We start from the raw sequence: 23,942 nt of genomic DNA, 5'->3' as shown, positions 1-23,942 counted from the left end.
ATACCCTGGAGGAGGACATGGCAACCCACTCCAGTATTTTTTCGTGGAGAATCTCATGGACAGAGGAGCCTGGTGGACTACAGTCCATGGGGTCACAAAGAGTCAGACACCACTGAATGACTAAGCACAGCACAGCACATCCTTCATCTAGGTCTCAATATTACCATGCCACAGGACTTTCACTTTTTAGGGTAAATAAAATATTTTCTCTTTTTCCTCCCAAATTTGTCTTAAATATGTACATTTTTGTACTTTTATCCTCTTACTTAAAGAAAGTAAGTTTATAGTTACTTCCTTAAAAATTCAGGTCAATTAAAAAAAAATCTCAAAATTGACTTTAGATTTATTAAAAGAGGCACTAAACATAGAATTTTTTTTAAGCCATATCAAACCATGTAACTAACCTCCTGGGATTCTTTTCCATTGCTCAGATCAGAAACTGTAGAAATTAACAAAAAATCTTATATAAATAGTATAGGAAATACCATGTAGATTTAAATGTAAATACCATGTAGATTTAAATTTAAATACTTAAAAGATCAGCAGTGTATCTTGAACTATTACCTACCCATAAGATACTTTAAGTGATTTTTTTGCGAGGAGCTGATTAACCGTAAGATCTTAATCAGTTATGGCAATTAAAAGCAATTTATTATTTGTAAACCATACAGGAAATGCTGCCCCCTAGAGAATATCTTAAGAGAACAAAGAACGCTTTATACAAATGGAACCCAGCAATTTCCAGGCAAGCAATCTAAAAAAATTTCAGTGATTAACAATATTTAATGATTAATAAGATACTTAGAGGAAACATATGTCTGTGGAGTTGATCAGAACTTTATTTTCTTCCCTTTAATGTTCATGCTCAATACAATATCCTTCCATATAAAAGTATATGTATAAACCTACAAATGCTGTGAGGATAAATAATACAGATAGGCAGTAAGAACGTGCCAATTTAAGATTGGGAACACAGATTTAGGCTCTGAGGAAGCAATGGAAGTAAAAGAAGTTTGCTCTGCCTGGTCAAAGAATCCCAGAAGAGCAAGGCAGAAGACTGACCAGCACGTGGGAACTTCCCAGGGGAATCCTACACTCACTTTCACACGTTTCAGCTGCAGTTCACACTCGTCAGGGCTCCAAAGTCCCTCCTTTCTTAGGCTGCTTGGCATGTAAGGAAGCAGTCAGCAAAAGCAGATACCAACACGACTTCAAATATCTGATCTGAATTCCATGCTATTGAAATTGACTGAAAGCATTACAGTTGTTCCATTCTTCAAAATGTTTTAACTGTGACAGGGAATTGACTAGGAAAGGAAAAGTTCAAGAACAATTTAGAGTGAAGAGGGAAACAGAAAGAATTATCGTCTCCTGACTGGAGAGCAGGAGATTAAGTGATCATATTAGAGAAGTAGAGAAATCAATTCTGGAGACCAGTTGACTCAAGTAAAACTGTCAACTAATTTTAGAGACTGTAGGGTAACAGTGAAGAAAAGAGAAATCTGGTGTGCTCAAGTCCATGGGGTCGCAAACAGTTGGACACGACTTAGCAACTGAACAACAAGGGCAAATCTCAGGGTCAGAGAGCCTATCAATTCCCAAGTTTCACTGGTGAAACAGATGCTCATCTATGAACTGTCTCATGCCCCTCACTCACAATATTTAGAACACTTCCCTCCACCCTGCTATGCAATACTACCTGTCCTTCAAGTCCCAATTCAAATATCCAGTCCTGAATGAAGCTTTCTCTGATCCCTAACATAACATCACCTCTCCTGGTTTTGAAACCGCTCACTCAGCATTTCCTGTAAGGTGCTCACCACTGTCTACTCTGTCTTTAATTTTGTGATGGACACCTTAGCTCCCTTATTCACGAAGATGCTCCCCAAATACAGTCCGTGAACCTCATTCAGCTTTCTGCTGCTCTTCATATGGGCACTTTGTACATAATAAATAGCTTTATAGTAGGTACTGACAAAATACCTACTGAATGAATACGTTAACAGATGAACACACTAACCAGTGAGCAAGTACTTTAGAGCAACGGGAAACTGAGGAGGAGCTGAGAATCAGAAGTCAAACAAGGCAGAAGCTCCTCTCTGCAGGAAATGACATGTCATACATGACTTAAAGCTCAGCCAGTTTTCCTGGCTTTATATTTATAAGAAAGCTGTGGTACATATACACCATGGAATATTACTCAGCCATTAAAAAGAATACATTTGAATCAGTTCTAATGAGATGGATGAAACTGGAGCCCATTATACAGAGTGAAGTAAGCCAGAAAGATAAACACCAATACAGTATACTCATGCATATATATGGAATTTAGAAAGATGGTAACGATAACCCTACATGCAAGACAGAAAAAGAGACACAGATGTATAGAACAGACTTTTGGACTCTATTGAGAAGGCGAGGGTGGGATGATCTGAGAGAACAGCATCGAAACATGTATATTATCAAGTGTGAAACAGATCGCCAGCCCAGGATGGATGCATGAGACAAGTGCTCGGGGCTGGTGCACTGGGAAGACCCAGAGGGATGGGATGGGAAGGGAGGTGGGAGGGGGGATCAGGATGGGGAACACATGTAAATCCATGGCTGATTCATGTCAATGTATGGCAAAAACCACTACAATACTGTAAAATAATTAGCCTCCAACTAATAAAAATAAATTAAAAAAAAATAAAATTCAGTAAAAAGAAGCTGGGACCTCTCTGGTGGCCCAATGGCTAAGACCTCAAGCTCCCAATGCAGGGGACCTGAGTTCGAGTCCTGCTTGGGGAACTAGATCCCTCATGATACAACTAGGATGCTGCACAGTCAAATTAATTAATTAATTATTTTTAAAAAGAAGCATTTGGATACTGGACTAAAGAGAAATGAAATGCTAAAAACAAACTCATCTTCCAGGTTGCATGACGTCTCAGAGCTCACACAATACACTTGCCATGGTTCTGTTTCTTAAACAACCATTTGCCTTAAAGGAAAAGCTGAGCCCTAAGCCATTTACTATGGCTCTTTTCTTTCACATGGATTGTGCTATTTTATCTATTTACAGAAGAGGTTAGTAAAGCTGTCATTTCAGTCATTTCTGAAAAAGTGTTTAGCCCAGTAAGACTAATATGTAAGGGCTATTCATTACATGAAGTAATGCCAGGTTTTACTTGGTAACAATGACTAATTGCCAGAGGCTATTTCTCAGGTTATAGTCTGCCCACAGCACTACCAGACATCAGATCTCAAATGTTCACAGAAGGGTAGGTTTCTTTTTAGACCTAAAAACAAAACAGAACCTGAAATAATAACTTCAAACATGCATTTTTATTAGCCAAAAATTTTATATAATGGTCTGAATAAAGAGTACTATGTTTTCTAAAAGATGGTGAATAAATTTAAACTGAAAACACAGATACATAGGGGTTAAGACTCTAGATTCTTTTTAAAAAATAACTTTTTATAAAGGAAGATCACAACATGTACAAAGAGAAAAAACAGGGTGGTGAACCCCCAAGTACTCACTACCCAGCTTCAACAAGGACCAACTCATGGTCAGCCTTGTCCCCTCCACACCCTCCCACTTTCCGCCAACCCACTGTGGACTACTGTAAAGTCAATCCCAGTTTCATAAAATGTCCTTTACTATAACGATTTCAACACTTCAAAGGGCACAGACTTAAGAGTCAGGCAGACCCAGCGTCCAATCCAGGCTCCACCAACTCCTAGCTGAGTGAGCCGGGGCAACTGGCTGAACTTCCCTGAGACTGTCTTCTACCCGTGAGGTGGAGACTGACATCCGACTTCTCAGGAAGCCAGTGTGGATGTAATGAGGAACTGAGGTGCTGTGGCTAGAACCATTACTGTGCTAGCACATTAAGACAGGACTCCGTGACTCATCTCCAGTGAGGCTCACAAAGGACAAAACAGATATCAAGTATTTCCACATTTTAAGAAGGGATGCTTAACCCTCTGTGCTAAACTCGTAAGACACTAGCAAAAAACCTGGTATGTCACCTCTGGACCAATATTCACCTCTGGGAATTTGAGGGTATCATGGTCCTGAAAATCTCTTCGAATGAGACTGTTGGGGTCCTATGGGATTTCTACCATCATTCATGAGGAAGGGAAAAAGGTGCTCTCCTGTCTCTTGGTTTTTCTTTAGACCAAGAGAAAGGGGATTTTAAGGGGGGACCTTGGAGAGCATAAGATACCTGTCCTGGGAATTGTGGGGCACAAAGACTGTCGTCTGACCCCAAACTGATAAAAGGGCCCCCATGGAGAAGCAGAAAGGAGCAGCCTATGGCTGGGCAGACAGTAGCTCTGGAAGCAAGCAAGGCTCCCGCAGCAGGCGAAGGGCCCCTCCCCGCTGCTGGCTTCCCAACCTGAGGCAGGCCCAAGCTGGGGAAGGGAAGATTTATATTTTTAATCAAGTTCAAAGGGAACATTTTAAGTACTGAAATGAGACTTCTCTTATAATCTAAAGCAATATAAAAAGTTATAGAATATTTATCGTATAGGATATATGTGTGTGATGTGATATTTAGAGGATATATATTCCATCCACAAGCAATAAAAGAAACACTCCACAGAAAGAGCTGGAAGTGGGAACAGGGAGAAAAAATTAAGTTTTTTCCCTTTTACCCCTTGATGTTTAGCCCTTTCAATCTAACAGTTATATTATATGCTCAATAACCATACAAGAATGTGGGAGAAGAATAAAGAATGCCTTTAGAAAGATGAATGAAACAAAGATAGAATAAACAGTAAGTTGTATAAACAATGTATAATCAAGTACTCAACTAGGTCATTTATAAAAAGAATAAAATTCTTAAGACATACTAGAAAAACTGCTCTCTTTTAATTCCTTTTTATCATTGATTTTCAGTGAATAACGGCAGCTAAGTGATACTTCCATGAAGGATTCTTCCTACTCTTCCCGAAAGAATGGAGAAGGAAGTAAAAATACCAAAGATACAGGAACAGAGGGGGAAAACATGGGATGATCACGTGCCCCAAGATTATAGATTCAGACAGAGGAATTCCACATGCAAGGCTCTACGCTAAGCACTAAAATAACACTTGAAAGGACAAAGTAGGTTTTCTTCTCTTACAGGAATTTGAGCTATACATACAGCAACAGTAAGAGATGAATATACAGACTTCCAGGGGTGGGGAAGGTATAGCAGAGAGAATGTAAAATTGAAAACAGCCAAAGGCCCAGAGAAGAATTTTGTAGGGCCTCTGTGAAGTCAGGCAAAGCAAAATTCATGGCTCTTTAAAAACTTAGCTCTCAGTCAATCTGTAGATTCTGATACCAGCCTTCCTTCCTTGGTTTCAAAAGCGTGTTTCACATAAGATTTGCATTTCTTCTGGGGAAAGAGTTATTCATTACTTTCAACTATGAAAGCATGACACTGACCTTCAGAATAAAAGTGTGATGGCTTTTCTGATTATAAGTAGGCACGAATTCATTCTTGGAAAATGTTAAATGCCAAACCAGCACTACCTGCAGTTAAAACTATAAGGTGTCTAAACAACTGAGACTCATCAATGGTATTAATGGCATCCTGGTATCATCCAGCTGTATAAACAAAGGTGTCAACCCTCATCCAGAGCTTGCCATCCCCATAGTTTAGGGCAACCTAATCTAGACAACCTAACTCTCTGTTTCAGCACTAACTAGCCACAACCCAAACAAGCCACAGAACATACTGTGCGTGGTTTATACAGGGTTGGGATTCATTTTCAGCATGCTACCTCGGGTTTTCTGTTGCTATCACAACACAGCTGATAAGCCTTTTTTTGTAGATAGATAATGATGGAAACTTAAGTCTAAATTTTCAATTCCAACCTACTAAAACCGTTTGAGGAACTGACTACAGTATAAGTCAAGGCAATCAAATTTATTTTTGGTTATGATTCACACAACTGATTACTTTTCAAATAAAAACCCAGAGAACTGGATTATTTCCCAGAATAAAATAACAAGAGGGTATGTGTGTGTGTGTGCGCGTGCATGCACGCTCATCCGTACATGTGCACACGCACATGGGGGTTTTGCAAGTTTTCCATCTCAAAGCCATGAAATAACAAGAAAATCACAACTGCATTCTCACTGTTTAAATCTGTGAATAATGTGCAGATAATCTAGCATGACTTAAATAAGAAATTTAACTGTGACAGGTACTCAAATTCAATAGTCATTTATAATAGATTGACTTTTCAAGATAATTTTTGCAGTTAAAAAAAATATATTGGGGACTTGCCTGGAGGTCTAGTGGTTAACACTCGCCTTCCAATGAAGGGAGTATGGTCAGGGAGCTAGGATCCCACATTCCTCAGGGCCAAAACACCAAAACATAAAACAAAAGCAATATTGTAACAATTTGAACAAAGACTTTAAAAATGGTCCACACCAAAAATATCTTAAAAAAATATATCTGAGAAGGTAAAAAGAAAGAATATAAAAAAAAACCCCAAACAGTGTGTTTCCCCTTGTTAAAGAAGACAGAGTCCTCAAAGGTAGTAGCTCTTCTCTTCTATAATCAACAATCCTTTAAAATAAAATACTGCTAGTCTAAACCAATAGGATGAATTTAAAAAGATCTTTCATTTAACTATGATTCATTTTCATGATTATTATCCAGTTTAAAAGAATCTACTTCAAACATGACTTTTCCCCGCAGGGCAGGAAAACTATGGGTCACACAGAAGTCAAAGAAAAACCTAGATAAATCCTAGGAGGGAGAAAACATTACAGATGTGATTATTCCCATTAGGCCTAATGATATAAAGGAAGGAACTTCTTCCTTTCTCCTTCTTAACCTCAAGTCTGAAAACTAAACCTCCAGAAGCACTGTTATCTAAAGACAAAGAAATGATGAGACTCCCTAAAATATATATATATAAGAAATGACCATAAAGTATACCAAGTGGGTTTTAATAAAAATGTGCCAGAACTAATACATACAAATGGATGTTGTCCCCTTAAAAAAGTCATTACCTTGGAAATTATATACTTAATCCAGTGATGCTGTTATAGGCACTTTGGAATTTGTTTCAGAGCTTAGAATTTTCCACATCCTTAAAAATAGCAAACATTTGTCTTTTGGGGTTTGATTTAGCAATAATCAAGTAACCAGAGTAGCTGAACTTTCTCTGGAAAACCTTTCCTGATCTGCCAAATCCAGGTTCTGCGCCACTCCTAGGATGAATGTCCTTCCTCCAACAGAGAACTTTTCACTCAGCGCTGGAATTGCTTACTTACTTACCATCGGTCACCTTGGCAAAACTGTAAACCTCACAGGAGCAGGGAACTTATTTATTATTTTACTCAAACCCTAAAATAATGCCTAGAAAATTATAGGCATTTGTATGATACAGAAATACTGAATGATACAATCTACTAAATGCAAGATGCTTTGAAACACTGTATTTACCTTCCCCACTCCTCTCTGAAAAGAGTACCACACCTGTCTGTATGATTATATACCTATATAGAAGGACAATTACTTTATTTTTTTTTCATTTATTTTTATTAATTGCTTTATATAATACCTGAGAGGAAGAGTGTTTGGACTGAATGATTTTCATTACTTATTTTTGTAAAGGAAGAAAAGCAAAAATCAATGACTACATCCTCACAGACTAAAAACATTTAACTTTTACTCTCAAATTTGCAAGCATAATAACATCTTACCTAGCTGCAATATCTTTATAGTGTCTCTGTAGGCTTTCATCACCAGCTTAAAATGGCGGTACAATGGATAACACAAAACTCTTCTTCCAAAAGACACCAGGATTTCATGAACATTAGTCCAAGTCTGTAAAGTATCATTTACATGAATAATCATTTCCATATTACACAAAACAAAAGCACACAACAAAATGTAAAACTATTCTCAATTAAAAACCAAGTCTGAGTCAACATGAAGCCAAGTGGAAGATAAATACAGTGCCAAGCAGTGAGACTCTTTCTGTAAACTTACAATAAAATTTTTATCTCAGTCTTTGTAATTTCTCATACTTTATCAACATATCACAAGTGCTCCTTAAAAATCACATTCATAGCAGGAAAGTTTTTAAAAGTCTTTTAAGAATTACCACTATGAATGTAAAACACATGGTACTAACAAAATACAGATGCACATAAAATGCATTTTAAATGATACATGTTTCATGTTTTTGTCCTTTAGGACCATTCGAGATAATACAGATGAAAAATACAGAACTCTTTAGTGCAATGTGTTCACAGTTCCCCTCTTTCCTCTCTCTGTTTTTCTGCTTTGGGCATGAGTAATATATGGCATTTACTTTAGTAATTTACTTTCACTTATCAAAGAGAAAACTACTCATTTCTGTAAAAAGGCTTTATCTTGAACGGTATCAAACTGATGCCATCAGCAATGTAAAACTTACTGAAAACACATTTTCTACAAAATTGTTTTTTAATTGGGTTTTTATTTAAAATGTATAAAAAATGTTAACCTGCAAATAAAACTTAACATATAAAATTAAAGGCGTACACAACATTTCCATGTATATGCACCTTTAACAAATGAGTGATCTGATTAAGAATACTGAGTACTCAACAAAGAATAGTTGATGTAATATAAAAAAGAATGATGAACTTCTAAAAAATTCTGGCAAAAACTAAATACTTATAAAAGTTTGACAGAGCTGGTTACATGTATGACAATAGTAAATTATCTAAAAAACAAAAATGTCAAAATCAAATCATAAATAGATGAATTTTTCATGCAGATTTTAATAACTAAACTATGAAATGATCTAGTCACCAAATATTTTGTTTTCAATATTAGAATAATTACTGTATTACAAAAGCCAATTTATCCATTATATGCTGATCGTAGAAATACACAGAATCCAAGGGGAGTCCAGAGAAAAGCACTTTTCCATCTTAAATATGCATATGAATTCCTGGAGATCTTGCTATAGTGTCTAGCTCAGAGGATCTGCTCTGGGATTCTGTCTTTTCAACAAGCTCCCAGCAGACGATACTGGTCAGGTAGCTGGTTCATGGACATTCTTGGAGTAGCAAGATTCTCTGCTCAAGTTCCTGCTTACATCTTACCTATTATTTGAACAGATGTAGGGTATTTTGGAAGTTTGGGGACAATGTCTGTTATGGGAAGATGTATGCCAATATATGCCAACTTACATATAGGCCTTATCTATTATTTGAACAAAGTGATGCCACAAAACAACTTTGATTTTCCAACTGAAAATGTACACTATTTAGGATTCAAACTGGGAAAAACAAACAAACAAACAGAAACAAAACTAGTTGCCTTAATAAATGATGCAGTTATCAATTGTTTAAATAAATACTTTTTTAAAGCTTCTGTTTTGATGGACAACAGCATATTCGAAACTAGTAAATTTAAAGACACCATCCTTTGCATTTTTGGTGAAATATGCACAAATGCTTTCTAGAAAACAGACACAAAAACAATTATGACTATACTAGAAGAGTTATGAGATCTAAACATACTAATTGTAGAACCTAGGATATGTTATTTATGCTATATGACCTATGTTTCTTCACCTATAAAACACCAGTAATACTTATCTCACAGACTTACTGAAAGGAATAGGTGAAGTAATATATATAAAAGGCTTAGCACAGTCTCTGGTGGTAAGTGACAGTTAACAGTATTATCACCTAGGTTTGCTGCCTGCCTTTGAGCTCTGTGCCCCAATATATGCCAACTTACATACAGGCCTCGGACTTGACCCAGCATCTTCCCACAACAGACAATGTCCCCGTCACTCCTTCAGACTTCGAAGATACCCTACACCCAGCCTTAATTTATGTACTATGATTAGAGTAAGAGTAATATAAAACCAGAATTTTATTAAAAAACATGGGAGAAAAAAACTAGTACAACAAAGTTACCACTTTTCAGTCCAGGTTCGATGCATGAGATAGGGCACTCAGGGCCGGTGCACTGGGATAGCCCTGAGGGAAGGCATGGGGAGGGCGGCTCAGGATGGGGGACACAGGTATGATTCATGTCAATGTATGGCAAAAACCACTACAATATTGTAAAGTAATTAGCCTCCAATTAAAATTAATTAATTTGCAAAAAAAAGTCAAGGAATTGCAGAAATTACAAATGAACTAATAACAACAAAATATAACTCTGAAACAAAATCTAAACAACTGCAACTGAAAATCGTACCTCAAACCAGCACAGTGTTGGACTCAATTTTCTGATATTCCATGCAGATTCAACCTTTATTTGTTACGAAGAAAAGGATAGTGTCATATGATAGCTAAAGTCATTTAGAAAGAAAACAACTATATCCACTTATTCAACTAGTATATGAATAGTACTGACATATGTGAAACCTAAGAAGTGTCTATGGCTTTACTGATGTCAAGGTGATCAAAGGCTAAGTCTCTACTTTCTTCAGAATTTTATAAAGTAAAGCTTCTGCACTGATAAGAGTACCAGAATCCAAGAGCACATAAGCAAGGGCTTTGAAACTAAAGAAAAGCAATGCATGCTCAATTTCTGTCCTTCTCAACTAGGTTACCTACCTCTCAAATATTTCATAAATAATCTACCAAAAGACTCAAAGATAATGTTAAAGTACTCTCTGTGGCATTTAAAAAGCTGCTCAAGAATCTGGCCTTTCAGAGAAGGTCTGCAAGAATAAGTACATTCTAGAGAAGACCTTGAAGTTGCAAGATTTCGTGATTTCAAATATATGAATCTAAGAATGAAAAATGCAAAATTTTATTGAGCATAACTCAACACTCTCACTCATCTTCTCAAGAAATATGAAGCTATTTTTTCCATCAAAGAAAACATTTTCTCTGACTATGGTATTCTAAAAAGATGAGTGGAACAAAATCCATTTTCAGTTATAGTATGCACTTAATACACTCATTAATATTCATTTTGGAGTCAAATACAAATCTCAAAAGTCACCTTTGAAATTTTCAGAATCCCAACAGCAAAAAAACTTGACACATATCAAATCCTTATCCCAATATTATGCTAACACTATGATGTTAAGTAGGTGAGAAAAGCAGGTTAAATAATAGTACATACATTACAACCCAGTATAAATACATGTGTGCAATGAAAGAAGCCAAGAAGAGAAACATTTCCTTGTAACAATAGCTACCTTTGATAGCTGAGATGACAGGAAATTTTAATTATTTTCTTCCTGTATTTTCCTTTACAATGATATGAATTATTTGTGTAATTTAAAAAGAAAGATGGGGGAGGCATACAATAGGGGTAGGAGATGAACTACTATGTACAAAATAAATAAGATACAAGAATACAGGATACAGCACAGGGAAATATAGCCAATACTTTATAATAACTTTGAAAGGAGTAAAGTATATAAAAATACTGAATCACTGAAATATTGTCAATCAACTTTATGCCAATTTAAAGAAATTTTTAAAATTTAATAAATAAATAAAAAACAGGGAAGCATATGCACACCTCAAGTATAACCCCTTGAGCAAAAATTATTATCAACAGATACAGGGACATATTAGCAGGAAAGATTTTTTTTCTGGCTTTCCAGCCTTTTTAAAAAACATATGTGTACTATCAGTGAAATAGGTGAGAAAGAAATTCAGCTCTTCATTTACAGAATCAAGTGTGGTATAAGAAGAGATACAATACAATTGTATATATATATATTTTTTACAATTGTATATATATTTTTTAAAGATCATTTAAAAAGGTTAGATCATCCTTTCTTTACAAAAGGATTTACTTTTGCAATAGGATTTCACTGAATAGCAAAAAGATAAAATTCAGGTTTTCAAAATGTGATTTACGTACAATTTTTCAGAAGTACAAATACTATTTAAATTGAGGGACACCTGCAGATGAACGCTCACATTCCTTTTTGTACAAAATACCATACCTTACATCTGTTAATACACAGCTCAGAGAAAGACCAGAAATGAGCATGGTAAAGTTTACCCCTTTCCAATATTAGATGTCATGTGGCAACAGCTGTCTCGTTTGGTCACTTCATCTCCTGAAAGAGATGAGAGCCCAGGATATCCTTCTCCCTACCTTCAGCTTTACTTCCCCACTCTGCTATTGAGTGAGACTAATGCCAAGAGAGAAGGAAAAAAAGACCAAATAAAAGCATTATGTTGGGGCTTCCATGGTGGCTCAGCACGTAAGAATCCGCCTGCCAACGCAGGCGACACAGGTTCGATCCCTGGTCCAGGAAGATCCCACATGCCTTGAGTAACTCAGCCCATGCGCCACAACTACTGAGCCTGTGCTCTTGAGCCCGCAAGCCGCAACTACTGAGCCCATGCACCCTGGAACCTGTGCTCCAAAATAAGAGGTCACTCCAATGAAAAGGCTGCACACCTCAACTAGAGAGCAGCCCCCGCTTGCCGCAACTAGAGAAAAGCTTGCACAGCAACGAAGACCCAGCACAATCAAAAATCAGTAAATAAATACATCTTTAAAAAGCATTAAGCTTTCATGCTGGTATCCATCACCAACACACCTGTGCACCTCCGTTCAGAGTGTCCTAAATAAACACGATTGGTCTCCCCATGACCTTAATGCAGTTTACTCTGCACGACGGTCTGTGCCAACGTTCACAGACACACACGCACTCACATTCCGCTCTCCTTCCGTGACACGGGTCTCATAGCAATATGCCAGAAGGATGTCAGTCAAGCTGTAGTATACTTGACGATGGGCTCTCTTGTCCAGCAGGTAAGATTTATTAACAAATTTTCGCAGCTGATATTTCTCTTCGTCAGAGAAAGACACTAGAAGAAAATGCATTTAAAACTCAGATGTTCCATTCTGTTTGGTAAAACCCCCATTGCAGACAGATTTGTCAAAATTAGAACTTTAATTATAGAAAATGAAATAAAAATTATTAAACTCTGGACATGGAAACAACTTTTTAATTAGACTTCACAATTTTTTAAAGAGCTATGTATTTGCTCAAATTCTAGTAGGGCTAAAAAAAGAAAAAAAAAATGTCTAAACAGTATCTATTCCTTATTTCCAGACCCCTCCCACACACTGGCTTTTTTTTTTTTTTTTTTTTGCTAAACAGTTCTGTACTCAAGACAGCTAAATGACAGAGTTATTGACTTTAAAAATAAGATAATTATGTTTTGATAACAGAAAACATATGAAACACTCTGTAAATATTATTTACTTTGAAAGTTCTATACAAAGAAATGGAAGTATTTCTGTGTATTAGTCAATTTTAAGGGCATAGTATTTTTAAAATATCATTTATACAAAGTTTTACATAAATATGCAAATTTGATTATCCCACACATACTAGACTGGTTGTTAGAGATGTTTCCTTTTCTTCTTCTGCTTGGCACCCTCTATCCTCATCAATAATTTTTCCCATGTTAAAAAAATCTAGTATATATCACTTCATATTTTTCTTTACAACCATAAAGACACAAAAACATGTATACAAGGGAGTTGATACCCTTTGCTCCTCAGAAAATTAGATTATTTTTCTCCATCTAGCCAGTCTCACTCAACAACACCTCCAGGAAATCTCCCCAAGTCACTTGGTACTTAGCTAATTTTGTGAAGGAATAGAATATTCCACAGAGAAGGCAATGGCAACCCACTCCAGTACTCTTGCCTGGGAAATCCCATGGATGGAGGAGCCTGGTAGGCAACAGTCCATGGAGTCGTGAGGAGTCAGACACTACTGAGCGACTTCACTTTCACTTTTCACTTTCATGCATTGGAGAAGGAAATGGCAACCCACTCCAGTATTCTTGCCTGGAGAATCCCAGGGACGGGAGCCTGGTGGGCTGTCGTCTATGGGGTCGCAGAGAGCCGGACACGACTGACATGACTTAGCAGCAGAATATTCCATGGTGTAGCATGCTCTATCCAACCACTCCCCCTACTGATGGGCATTCACTCTGCTTCCAACTTTATGCCACTGCTAATGATGCTGCAGTAAATGCCATATCATATGTCACTGGATACTGCAGGCCTTATTTCCATAAAACAGATCCCTAACAGTAGAGTTTCTGGGTCAAAAAATTTATCTGTTTTTGAGAGATACTTTATTTAAGGGCTACATCTCTCCTTTGTAATGGTCATGGACAGAAGTTCCCTTCCCTAAGCATATCTCTTGCTTGCTCCCAGCCATAAATGCTTTTTTAAAAAACATTTTGAATTTAATGGATATGAAAATGAAAAGACTGTGGTAAGAAAAATTCTAAAATGACCCCCAATAAGACATCATTTGAGTGTAGGCAGGAACTGTGACTTGCTTCTATTCAAAAGAATATGGCAAAAGTGATAGGACAGTTACTGTTACAATTATTATGTCTATGTTCTGATATTGGCAGAGACTCTCCTGCTAATCGCCAATTGTGAAGAAATAAGATGTCATGAGGGGGCCATGTGGCAGGGAACTGTGGGATCCTCTTATATCTGAGAGTGATACCCCGGCTGACAGCCAGCAAGAAACATGGGGGTCTCAGTTCTATAGTCGCAGGAATCAAGTTCTGCCAACCATCATGTAAGCTTAGAAAAGAACTCTGAGCTTCAAAAAGGAATACAGCTGCTAACACCAATTTTTTGAAAATGAAAAGATGGCCATATTTGTCTACAGCCTTCCAAGACCCCAAGCAGAGGACCCCACCTCAGCTTCTAAGCATCTAGATATACCGTTAAGCATTTAGATATATTATTACCTCTAAGTCAGTGTCATCAATCTCTTCCCTTACAAATTAATTCTTCATTTTCCTTACGTGCCCCATCAGATGACCACTTTCAAATTCACTTTAAAAGTTGTTCAGCTCAGTCATGAGGAACATTTAGCTTCCAGTGCCAGTGAATATCAAAGTAATGCCAAAATAACTTTGAAGCCTTTTTTCCAGGTTTCAGAATTGTCCATTATATGCAGGTCAAGACAGGCTAAACTGCTGTAACAGACAGACCCAAGATACACTGGCTTCAGTAAGACGGAAGCTTCTCTCTCACCCTGCTACTCGGAGTGAACAGTCCAGGACAGGTGGGTATCAGGGTCTCCATACCTGTCTCCTGACCCATGAAAACAGCCAAATTAGAGCTCTGTTTCTGATCTGTGGTAACTTGGAATGTAACAAGAGGAAACTAATACAGTGACATATCACTGTTACTTCAGTTAATATTTCTCTAACTGCTAAACTCTGAACATTACTTCATAGATTTGTTTGGCAAATCTATGGATTTGCTCTCCTATAAACTACCTATATGTTTTGCCCAGTTTTTTTTTTTTTGGATGGCTTGTCAAATATTTAAGAACTTGTCTATTATGGATTCAAACCCTAGTCATCTCTCCAAATCTACTGCATCTCTACTGACTCTGTTTAGAGGATCTTAGGTCACTGAATTATTTATGTCTGTGTGTGGTCCAATATGTCTTTTTTTTTTTTTTAACCAGATTGTGAATTTATAGCCTTCAATAAGGTTTCTCCAACTCCTGAATTGTCCATGGAGTCTCTCAGCTTTTCTTAAGAGTTACTGTTTCCTCTTTTAAATTTAAGTCTATAATCTATCTGAAAGTTACTTTTTCATATTTTCAGATTTTGGTTAATTACAGATGAGGAGTTAATTGTGCCAGCACAGTCTGCTCAGTAAGCCATCTTTTCTACTGTATTGAACCCCCAACTTGATCAAATAGATCTGCTGCTTTTCTTGCTAAATACTACTTCCAAGCAGTTTAGGTATTTGTCACCTGCAAATACAATATTTTTCCCATTCCCAATAAATTATCAACAGAAGAGAGAGACACTGTCTCTTTTTATATATCAGTCACCTTACCAAGGGTTTCTCAGGTGGTGCTAGTGGTAAAGAACCCCCTACCAATGCAGGAGACACAAGAGACGTGGATCTGATTCCTGGGTCCAGAAGATCCCCTGGAGGAGGGCATAGTAACCCACTCCAGTATCCTCACCTGGAGAATCCCATGGTCAGAGAAGCTTGGTGGGTTACAGTCCATAGGGTCGCAAAGAGTTGGACAGGGCGGGAGCAACTTAGCACACTCGCACATATAGGCATATAAAATGTACAGACAGACAGACACACAATACAGTGGCTTCGGTAAGACAGAGGTTTCTCTCTCACACTGCTACTCGGACTGAACTGTCCAGAATGGGTGAGTATCAGCATCTCCACTATATGACTTCCATCTATGGTCCAAGATGCTGTTTCAGGTTTTAAAATTTTCCAACCAACGGCAAAGTGGAAGAAGAAGAGGATGACAAACACCTTTTTTCTAAGGAATTGATCCAGAAAGTGCACAAGGCACTTTCACTCACTTCCTGTCATTGAGGACTTAAGTCTTACAACCACATCCAGGGGCAAAGAAAGGCAGGAAACTTGGCAACTAGCTGAGAGGGCATGAGCTCAGTTTTAACTCAGGAAGCCTTTTCTTAGTGGAGAAGAGTTAATAAAAGCCACGTGTTTTTGACACCTTCTCAGAAACCAAAAATTATTAAACCGGCTTTTTAATATTCCCAAGTCACTCTCTTGATAGCCAGTTAAGTCCCAGCCTTTCTGTCTCTGCTCAACAAAAGACTGCCCTTCTGCTCATCACAACTGGGCAAAATCCAGAAGGAAAAGAATATGATTACTCCCACATAATGGTACCTTTTCACGTATCGTTTTCATGTCTATACTCTCTTAGGAGCCCAAGTTTAACATGGCTTCTTTTTGCTGTAAGGCTTCCTTCCAGCAGTTTTTTGCAGTCTGTTCTCTTGGGAAAAAAAAATCTTAAACACCCTTACATCAAATTACTAGAAGCAATATTCCTTTACTTACTAAAATACTGTTAGTACCAAAAAAAAAAAAAAAAAGACATGCTATGACATAAAATACACTATTTTTTTTCAGTCATGTTAAAAAGTCTATGTTCAAAAAAATTTTTTAATGTATTTGTACAAGCATTGTTTACATAAACAAGTAACTATATGAATGTATTTAATTTGCTGGCCAGCAATAAAAAGAAATGTATATATTTTAAAGTTTAATAATACAGGTGAGCATAACACAGGAGAAGCACTCTTTAAAGACTGACTTCTAAAAAAGACATTCATGTGACAGATCAACTGGGTGCTGACTGTCCGATTACAGGGCTCATATGAAGATTTTTCAATTTAAAGAGAAGCTCTCCGTTCACTTAAAGTGGTCTGATGTGAGGAAACTGTAAAAACGAACATTTCTTCACTGCATAAAGAACACATATCTGACAAAGTACTTGAAGACCCCTATTACTCAGCAAGAACCCCTGAGAAGGTATTCCCTTAGGTACAGTTTTGGAGACGTTCATTAGTTTAGCTAACAGGAAAGTGCCAGGTGATCGGGACAACAGCATTTCACTAGCGAAAAGCCTTTAGACCACAGTTGGCTAAAAAACACCTCTGCTTCCAGGGAATTCTGAATCACTAGGTAAGTGTGCCCAGAACCAGTGAACAACGTACCAAATCATTCACACACACACTTATTCCTTGCTCCTAAGTCATCACACCTGTATGTATTCAATGATTTGTAGAGGTTGACTTGGGAACTATGAGCTCTGATGTTATATGACCCACAGATAAGTCTTTCCATACATCACAGATAATTTCCATGACTGTACACACAAGGCTGATTTGAATGTACTCTTCCAAATTCCTGAATGCTGGGTGCCCCTAACTTTCCCTTACAATACAACCACCTTTTCCTGGGTGGTTTGAGCTCCAGTTTGGACTAAGTAGTTCATTAATAATACACAGAAGTATTTAAATTCTGAAATTCAAGCAAAGAAAACAGAGATAATAAATAACAGTAACAACAAACCGGGAAATCAGTAGAGAAACCAAAAGTCTGAGCTCCCCTAGGCCTTTCACATTAGAGCTATAAATCATATCACCCAAAGGGAAACTTGGGGAGATTTGCACACAGTCAGTTCTAACCAAGGAGCAGCACCACAAATAACTACAGTCGCGGTACCAATGATACTTGGATGCTTGCCACCACAATTAACATTTGTCAAGCATTCGTGTGACTTTAGCTACTCGACATAGCAGCTTTGCTATCCATTTCATAACATCTTGGTTAATTATACTTCTGTAAACAATCTACAGGGTTTCCCAGGTGGCTCAGTGGTAAAGAATCTGCCTGCCAATGCAGGAGATTCGGGAAATGCAGGTTCAAACCCTGGATCGTGCAGAACCCCTGGAGGAGGAGACTGCAACTCACTCAAGTAGTCTTGCCTGAGAAATCCTGTGGACAGAGGAACCTGCCGGGCTACAGTTCAGGGGGTCGCGAAGAGTCAAGTAAGACTCAGCAACTGAGCACACAACAACAAATAATCTACAGTCAAACAAAAGCCCATTTCGGGCTCTATTTGGGGAAGAAACTGGTGCCTTAACACGGAAGCAAATGGCCCAAGACCACCTCCCAAGATGAGACCTTCCATCAATATATTTGAAGACCGCCAAGTGGCTCCCATCAAAGTGGAAAGTGACTTTGTCACTTCACTTTGAACATCATCTGTTTTTAATACTTTTAAATCTTCTTTGTTGCCTAATTCCCTTCCCAAACATCCTTGTCCTCTGTGGGTCAACAGATCATACATGATCTGGCTCCTGTTAGAGAAATGCAAATCTATTCCATTGTACACTTTCTGGAAAAAGATCAAGGGAATAAGAAGAAAACATACTGCGCTCAAACCCTTGGCCCAAATGGGCAGCCCCACAGTGCTGCAGCTTTCAGGGCTGATGCTGAGAGTTTAGCTCCGCAAACACTGGTGCCAACAGGATGTCCCTGCTAGGAAGTTCACCGACTATGAGTGTTACATGGTGTCATAACAAGTAATCATGTGCCAAGATTCTTGGGCTGAGATTAACCACTGAGACACAACATGGGAAATGTGGTAAGTTCATCCTCGTGAAACCAGAGCTCAGTGGGAGCACGGTATTTAACACTTCCATTTACAAGCCTTTGGGGAGGAAGATCCAGATCATTACAGAATTGAAGACGGCAAGGAAAGTCTCCATGTTGTAACTCAGAGCAACAATGAATATGACAAAAGTCATAACCGAGGCAAAGACAAGGGACAAAGTTTATCACCTAAGGCTTAGCTGGAAATCAAGACAATACAGCTTAACGTTTTAGGAGGAGGAGGAACCCAAGATGCACCCCTCACCTGCACTGTTGTGTCTGCTGGAAATGTCCCCCTGCAATAACAGACAGAAAGAAGGCCTGGGAGCAAAGAGGGGATAAGAGGAAGAGGAGGCAGGGGGAAATTATAGCAGCAGCATGCTGCTTGAATGAGCTGAGAACTTCAATGTTTATTTTTTGGTTTATTTCTTTTCTCCCCTATTTGAGCCTGGTTCAACGCATTTCAATGTATGCCTCCAACTCTGGATGTCTCAAAAAATTGAACAAGAAAAAAAAAATTGAAAGAAGAATCATGTTAACAAAGAACGTGCCCTTAAAGCCATGTAAATGTACAAAAATTGTCATTTCAAAGGGAAGCCAGTCAATTCCTGGCTCTCCTGCCATTGATTTACTCTGTACTGATAATTTCTAACACTTACAATGTGCGAAGATTTTAAGTAAATGGTCTAGTTCAATCCTCATGACAATTCTGTGAGGTAGATACAGGATTTCCACAGCAACTCAGAGCAGTTGCAAAGTCACAAAGCCAGTCTGTGGAGGAGCAGGGCATTAAACCCTGAACCCCCTATTTACCTTATATCTTAGGCATAACCAAGCTTCCCTGACAACTCAGTTGGTAAAGAATCCACGTGCAGTGCAGGAGACCCCAGTTCAATTCCAAGGTCGGAAAGATCCCCTGGAGAAGGGAAAGGCTACCCGCTCCAGTATTCTGGCCTGGAGAATTCCATGGACTGTATAGTCCACAGGGTCGCAAAAAGTCAGACACGACTGAGCGACTTTCATAGGCATAACCATTACGTAGTACATTTACAAGAGGTCCCATCACAACACAGAATTCAAATTTCTCTACCTTTATCACATGCCCTTGTTGTTTTTAAAAGTGATTCTTAGAATAAATCACTGTAACAGTTTAACGGACTGGGAATGAGTCTGAAGCACAGGTCTGGATTACACACCACAGATAGTCAGAGGGACAGTGGTTAAAGGCACCAACTGGCTTATCCTTCTGTTAAAATTATACAGAGAGGATGGCTGAGACAGAAAATAGGACCTAGAATACACTACAACTGATTAAAGCCGAGCACGTTAAACTTTAAATTAAAGGTAAATACCATCTCGATTTTTAAGGCAACTAGCTCACCCTTGTGGACAGAAAACTACACAACCACCAATTCCTTCCCAGACAGCTGCCGTAAGATACTACACCAAAACTGGGGAACTGACTCAAACCAATAGAAAGCATTGATGATTTAAGTCTGAACAAACTTTCTGAGTAGGTCTATATGGCATATAACTATCTAAATGGTGGTAGCAATCCCATGCCTGAAAATTCCCCTACATGATACAGGAAGTCTCTAAATCAAATATAAAACCAAGGATTTGGTGAAAACAATGTAACAAGAATCATTATCTATAAATGAGTTTCCGTTGTGCAGGAGAGTCAACTCCAAAAAATTATAGTGGCAATTTTTCAATCTGGTAGAGACCACCTAAATTCTAATGAAACCTAACTACCAAAATATTTACTGCAATATTTATTTTATTCTACAAATATTTGTTGAGTACCCATTATATAATAGGCTCTTTTGAGGCTCTAGAAATAAAACAAATAGCAAGCTACTACATTTCTATGCAGAGAATCAAAATACTGTGAAGCAACAGTTTCTTCAGAATGAGTGGGCAAAGAAGGTCACTGCAGAACCATGTAAACATCCCGAATGTCCACAAGTAGTCAACAACCCAAACAGTCACCAGTTATGACACAAAATCACAACAGAACACCAGGCAGGTATTAAAAGCTTCAGGTAGAACTGTAAGCATTGATGGAAGATGTACAACATATACTATAAAGAAAGCAAAGTGAGAAGACAGTGTATGTGAATCTATGTGTATAAACTTCTAAAAGCAAATGCTTACATGTGGGTATATGTGTTTAAAATACCCCAAATTGTTAACAGTGATTATTTTCAGGAAAAGGAATTTGGAGTGAGGAGATTCTATATTCCATTTCATGCATATGTGCGTGTGTGTGTGTGTGTGTGTGTGTGTTCCTTTCATTTAAACACTGAATTTTTTTTTTGGAAGTAAGATTGTTCGCTCTCAAATAATGCATAGGATGGATTTTTTAATAAATGTTTTTTATTATATAATTTTCAAGTGTACAGCATTAAAATTCAACATCTGCATATAGTACAAAGTGATCATCGCAACACAAGTCTAGGCATGATATTTTTAATATATAATTAAAAGCCAAATCAGTGTAACAGAAAACAGTAACCCACTATTCTTGATCTATGTGAAATTGTTATAATTCTAATTCACAGACTTAACACACCAACCTCCTACTTAGAAAAGGTGCTAATAAAAAGCGTGTGTGTGTGTGAGTGCTCAGCCGCGTCCAACTGTTTTGTGACCCCATGGACCACAGCCCACCAGGCTCCTCTGTCCATGGCATTCTCCAGGCAAGACTACTGGAGTGGGTTGCCATTTCCTACTCCAGGGAATCTACTCAGCCCAGGGATTGGACCCATATCATCTCTTGTGTCCCCTGCATTGGCAGACAGACTTTTCACCACTGCACCACTTGGGAAGCCCATTAACAAAATGCCCGTCTAAAACTACAACTCTGTGTATAATATTTGGTTTAATGTTAAGCATGGCACAGTCGTCTCTTGTGGCTCATAAAACCCCCAAACTCAGCCTTCTTTGGTAAAAATTGCTCTCTGTAAGGTACAGAAAGGAAGATAACTAGTCCTGCTTCCACATGAAACCACTTGTGAAAAAACTGGGAAGAACTTATCAAATTTATTCAACAAAGGGATGGAAAACTTGGTCTTTTCTCACCATTATTAATACTCAAACGCCCTTACCACAGAGGAACATTAAGATCCCACAAGCAGATTATTCAACAACTACACATGTCCTGTATGTTTATGTCCCTAAATTTGATAAAAATATTTTAAAAATTAAGAAATTTTAAAGAACCCCAATGATTCAAAAGTAAAACATATTCCAGAAGAATTTTCTGAGACAAATAAGTATAACTACTGTGTGGCATTTCCCAGTCCCGGGTGAAGCTCCTATTTCCAAAATTAGCAAATCAAAATAATATCTTCACTCCATGTGACAACTACAATTGTGTGTTTAAGAAAGGCAGTGCACAAATGAGTCTTATTTTGAGTTTCTTACCTAATGCAGCAAGATTTTCTTCCTCCTGACTCTTTCCCAAAGAGGCCATCATTTCTGAATATAAATCAGTCCACCAAGGATTATATTCCAAAACCTTTTTAACTGCCTCATCTTCCATAAAGTCAGCTCTGGGGAAAAAAAAATATGAAGGGGCTTGTTACATAGAATTGGGCTGGTTTTCACTGTTTAAAATTTTACCTTAATTCATCATATTTGTACTGAAAATACAGACTAATTCAAAGTACATTTCAAGGCAAGACTGAGCACTGCTATTACTTTCACTGTGGTTACTAATCATCATAAATGAAAAGCCTCAGACTAAAGGGATATTTGACATTTGTGATCTTTTTAAACAGAAAGTTCAGAGAAGACCAGTCCCCTCTAAAGTCCTATGTCCTGTACCACAGTTATGTGGGATGAAGCAAATTTGAACACACAATGCTCATGAAGACTAGGCCTTATGCAAAGTTTGCAAATATTACACATTTTGACAAGGTTAAAATAAATAGTATTTTAACTCCACCATCAACAACAAAAAATAAACACATGAGAATATTTAGGCTATCACATAATCACAGAGGTCTCTCTCTCACATACACACACACATCTCATTTTTTAGAATGTGCACTCATGTTTCCTTCCAAGACGCAATCTATGCTAATCTTTATAGACCCTAAGTCAAAACTATTGCAAAAGATAAAAGGAACTTTCATAGAGAACAAAAAACTACTTTTCCTGTACTTTACTTTCTCAGTTTTAACTTGAAAAATAACTGCTACATTCAAAATAAACTCTTTGAAGACATTTATTCAGAAACTATGCTGTCTTACAGCTCCCCAGGTGGCGCTAGTGGTAAAGAACCCACCTGCAAACGCAGGAAACAGAAGAAATGCTGGTTTGATCCCTGGGTCGGGAACATCCCCTGGAGGAGGGCATGGCAACCCACTCCAGGATTCTTGCCTGGAGAATCCCATGGACAGAGGAGCCTGGTGGGCTACAGTCCATAGGGTCACAAAGAATCAGACACAACGGAAGCAACTTAGCATAGCACACACAGCACAGATACTATCTTATATTGAAAGTTGGAAACTGGAAAAGAATGACAAAAAGTATAACTTATGGTGGAAAACTCATGGATATTTCAGGTAATTAGAACCTCAAGACATTGGTGGTTTTGATACACTGGATTTTCTAGCTCATAGTTTTAATACTTTAAAGACGTTAATAGACTTCAAAGACTTTCGAGATACTGAAATCTTTTTAAAATTAGAACGATCACAGATAACTTAATGAGCTCTTTGGATGTGGCAAGCACTGCACTAAGTGCTTTTCATTCATTATTTCCTTGAATACCCACACCACTTCATTAGGCAACGGGTGCCATTAACACTCCTCTTTTACACGAGTGGAAACTGAGGGCTGGAAAAGTTGTATATCAGGGTTAAGGTCAAAGAACCAGTGAGAAGTGGGGCCAGGATTTGGACCCATTTAAGTCTTAGTCTGAAATCCAAGCTATTAACCAATATAAACATTCCATTTTTATGAGTGAGGAAATAAAGCGCATATTAGACAAAA

General features: G+C 37.8%; 1 protein-coding gene across 1 annotated transcript in view; it reads right to left on the bottom strand.

Moving 5' to 3' along the window:
• The window catches only part of SHQ1 (SHQ1, H/ACA ribonucleoprotein assembly factor), a 98,304-nt gene that overhangs the window by 54,128 nt on the left and 20,234 nt on the right, over nucleotides 1-23,942 (bottom strand). Inside the window, 4 exon segments of the mRNA XM_020888998.2 lie at nucleotides 7,703-7,826; nucleotides 10,209-10,262; nucleotides 12,648-12,802; nucleotides 22,368-22,495. Coding sequence (XP_020744657.2) covers nucleotides 7,703-7,826; nucleotides 10,209-10,262; nucleotides 12,648-12,802; nucleotides 22,368-22,495 — 461 coding nt within the window.

Source organism: Odocoileus virginianus, chromosome 26 (assembly GCF_023699985.2).
Source record: "Odocoileus virginianus isolate 20LAN1187 ecotype Illinois chromosome 26, Ovbor_1.2, whole genome shotgun sequence".
Classification (NCBI taxonomy): Eukaryota; Metazoa; Chordata; class Mammalia; order Artiodactyla; family Cervidae; genus Odocoileus; species Odocoileus virginianus.
Note: the sequence above shows the minus strand (reverse complement) of the source record. Positions and strands in the feature narration are given on the sequence as shown.